The sequence below is a fragment of the Empidonax traillii genome, unplaced genomic scaffold (assembly GCF_003031625.1).
Source record: "Empidonax traillii isolate 1590-97213 ecotype Southwest subspecies unplaced genomic scaffold, ASM303162v1 scaffold4:size3804566, whole genome shotgun sequence".
In the NCBI taxonomy this organism is placed as follows: domain Eukaryota; kingdom Metazoa; phylum Chordata; class Aves; order Passeriformes; family Tyrannidae; genus Empidonax; species Empidonax traillii.
Window position 1 is genome coordinate 2,849,451 of NW_020955197.1, and position 3,684 is coordinate 2,853,134.

Here is a 3,684-nt window from a genome sequence, read left to right on the forward strand (position 1 = left end):
TTCTGTTTTGGTTTGTTTGGGTTTTTTTTAATATTTAATATTAATCTTGTAAACAATGTGGATAGTTTCCACCATCTGGGCATACCCACCACTTTTCCTCAACTGTGGTTTCCTGAGCAAGTCACTTAACTAGCAGCCAGTGAACAATTTTCCCTTAGTTTGGGTTATATGTTCACAGAGATGGGGTATATGCTTGTATATGTCTCTCTGTGTGTGCAAAAGCACAGATGCATCTATACCTCCCTGCTTGTATCTGTACACATAGAATAATGTGTATAGATACAAATACATGGATGTGAAGGGTTTCTGATCTTGGATTAGTACACCTTTGCCTGGGTCATATAGTTCTGCAAGGTGCAAGGCATATGTTCCTATAGGGAGAGTCTTGCTGGCTACTTTTAGGCAAGGCTTATCCACCACAGCTCTCCCAAGCTTTGTGTCTGAGAGCTACAGACGCCTGCTGAGTGCAAGCTAGGACTAACCCAGCCGCTTTCCACCAGATTTATCACACAACGCACAAAGACTTGGCCAATTTGTGATTGCTGGCAGCAAGGCAGGGACAGAGGGGTCCCCCTTGCCCCCCGGCATCCCCTGGCCGGCTCCCTGCCAGCCACTGCAGGTCCCAGTCGCTGCCTCTCTGTGATATGCAGCCATGTCAACAAATTCCCTCTGTCTCTCTCTGCTTGTATGCACCTCTGTTTATAATCATATTATTGTTCTTATTATTTATATTATTATTATTATTATTATTATTATTTTCCCCAGTGCCCCTATTTTTCCTCCACTCGGTGTTATTTAACAGGGGCGGGTCCAGGTTATCCAGCATCCTGGTGGTGGGCTCCCTGGAGCGAGAACCACATTCACAAGCACAGAGTGTCCACAGAGTGGGATACGGAAAGAAAGCATGAGGCGCTGTATGTGTGTGGCTAGGACGAGCTGGGTGTGGGTACCCCACTGCATCCTGGGTGAAAATACCCACAGTGGTGAAGAGGCACAGAGAGGTCACGTTATTTATCCGGCAGCAGTGCACGGAATGGGGTGGGGTGGGATGAGAGGGGGTGGGATGGTTTCGGATGGGATGGAGGGGGTGCGCCTTTGCGGTGCCCTCCATCCTAGCAGCGTTTCCCCGTGTGCTTCCCAGTCACTAACCATCTCCCCCCCGCTTCCTCCTCCTCCTCCTCCTCCTCCACCTCCTCCCTCCACTCTTCCCCCACCTGCCGCCGTTCTGCGGATGCCTCCGCGGGCGCGGTGCGGTGGGCAGACGCCTGCGGCCTGTCGGATGCTGCGCATATCGAAAGCCTGCAGGAGAAGTCACAGTGCGCGCTAGAGGAGTACGTGCGGAGCCAGTACCCCAACCAGCCCAGCCGCTTCGGGAAGCTGCTGCTGCGGCTGCCCTCCCTGCGCACCGTCTCCTCCTCCGTCATCGAGCAGCTCTTCTTCGTCCGCTTGGTAGGTAAAACCCCCATCGAAACCCTCATCAGGGATATGCTACTGTCTGGGAGCAGCTTCAACTGGCCTTACATGTCCATCCAGTGCTCCTAGAGCCCGTCCCGCACCCCCGGCAGAGAGGCGGCGGAGCGGCGGAGACGGGGACGCTCGCACCGAGGGGCAGTCGGGGTGCGGGGGGGGGCCCGGCAGGTGGACACTGAACAAAAGAAAGGGCCGAGTGGGAGCAGAGATGTGGCCGTGTAGGGGAGAAGGACGGACCTGCCGTCCGTGGAGGTTGTGGTGTTTCGCTTTTTCTTTTCTTTTTTTTTTTTTTAATTTGGCCTATTTTTTTTCTTTTGGAGAGGAGGAAAAAATAAATAAATAATATTAATAAAGGAGAAAAAAAAAAAAGAGAAAAAATAAAAATAAAAAAAAAATGAGTATTGAGGGGATATTAATCAAACCTGAAGGGGATACTGGATCTTCCAGGATTTATTGTGGACTGTTGCTGATATATGCTGTACAGTAAACCAACAAAACAAAAAATCATTGAAACTGAACTGAACCTTGTGTAGAATGAAAAAAAATCCCAAAACAAGAAACAAAGAAAAAATTCTACGCGCAAACACTTACCACGAACATTGTTACTCATTTTGTAATATATTAGTCTTTATTTTCATTTTTGGTAAAAGTTAAAACATCATATGCGCATAAAGGAAAAAAAAAAAAGAAAGGAGAATTAGGGGAAAATAACATTTTCCAAATAATTATAAAAAAATTGTCCTGTGTCTATGTATCTATATCTGTTTTGTATTTTTTTCTGGTTCCAAACCAGGTTTCCTGTGATTCTATACTAATAATTTTTTGATATAACCCTTTGCTTCTTATAATGAGTGCGATATATGTTGTCAAAACTGTTCTTCAAGAATTAAAATTGAAGTGAGAATTTAAACAAAAAAATAAAAGAATTTAGCAAAAAAACCCCCAACTTATCACCCCACAACCCATGAGTCTTGTTGTATGAAACATGCCAATAATTCAAAAAAAAAAAAAAAAAAGGGAGGGGGAAGAAAAGGACACACACCCCCCCCCAAACAGTAATAACAAAACATCTCCCCTGGATTTTTAACTCTGTACTGGTGCTAAAAAAGATAACTTAAAAAACTTATGATGTCTAGCCAAGTTGTGTAAACTACATGATGTTCCAAAACAGGCTTAAGCTTAAGCTTAGGGCTGAACTGTCAAGGCCTAGGAAGAGGGAGTGGGAGTTGCATTGTGATGCCTTAGGTGACCTTGCCTCGCTGAGACTACACTGCAGATTCCCCACCAAGGCTGATGGCCTACCCTTTTTTTGAAACATCTTTTCCCACCAGCTGGATTTTCTGCCGAGTTCACACCTCGTTTTTTGCTCTCAGAAACCATGCCCATGGTCTGCAGTCACCATATGCAACCACCTCTACCCATGCAGCAGGAGGCATTCTATAGCCATGGGTCTTGTTTGTTCTAGACATGGTGGCTTTCTGCTTCTGGGAGCTTGGGGTGGGGTTGGCTGTTTTTGCTTCTTTTCTTTTCCACCTAAAGGACTCCCAGACCCCTGTATGTGCTTCAGTGTGCACACCTTGTGCTTGCTGCTAGCCAAAACATCCCTCTTGCTATTTCTCCTGACTCTAGTCACTGTGTGTGGAGGATATTCCCAGTCCATTAATATAGAAATACAACTGGATGCTTGCTCATTGGGTGAAAGCCAGTGCATTTCATATGTGCTTATGTGCCATGGTCAAGCAAAAAACACAGGCTGTGACCCCCCACACCATGGCCACCTATCACAGGGGCCCGAGCTCTGTGCCAAAAGCCCCTCTTTATTTCAGCTTGTCCTTTTTTTTCAAAGAAAATTAAAAATAATTTTTGTAATGGAGCTCCTTTGAAGGTAAAGGCTTCTAGCTGATGGTGCAGATCTCTGTAACAGCTTTCAGTGCATTAATGTTTTATAGGGTCTGAGACAGAGCTGTGAGAACACATACTACCAAGGGAGCTCTTTCTTAACGTATTAATAAAGCTGGATCTTTAAAAATAACATTGTCTCCCCTCACACAGATACCTCCCATACCCTCCAAACAAGCCTGGATGAGGAAGATTTTTCAGTTTGTGGAGACAGGGGCAACTTTTTCATTTTAATTTTCTGCTCTACATACTCTCCTTCTCTCTCTTTCTCTCGCTCTCCCTCTCTCCCCCCTCCCTTTTTTTTTTTTCAGCTTT

General features: G+C 45.6%; 1 protein-coding gene across 6 annotated transcripts in view; it reads left to right on the forward strand.

Moving 5' to 3' along the window:
• The window catches only part of NR2F1 (nuclear receptor subfamily 2 group F member 1), an 11,714-nt gene extending 9,245 nt beyond the window's left edge, over positions 1–2,469 (forward strand). For 5 of the 6 annotated variants that reach the window (XM_027878034.1, XM_027878048.1, XM_027878079.1 and 2 more), the window contains exon 3: positions 1,262–2,469. In XM_027878034.1, coding sequence (XP_027733835.1) covers positions 1,262–1,542 — 281 coding nt within the window. In that variant the 3' untranslated portion in view covers positions 1,543–2,469. The remainder of the gene's footprint in view (positions 1–1,261) is intronic. The other variant, XM_027878040.1, reaches the window with a different exon arrangement.
• Positions 2,470–3,684: the final 1,215 nt, after the last annotated feature.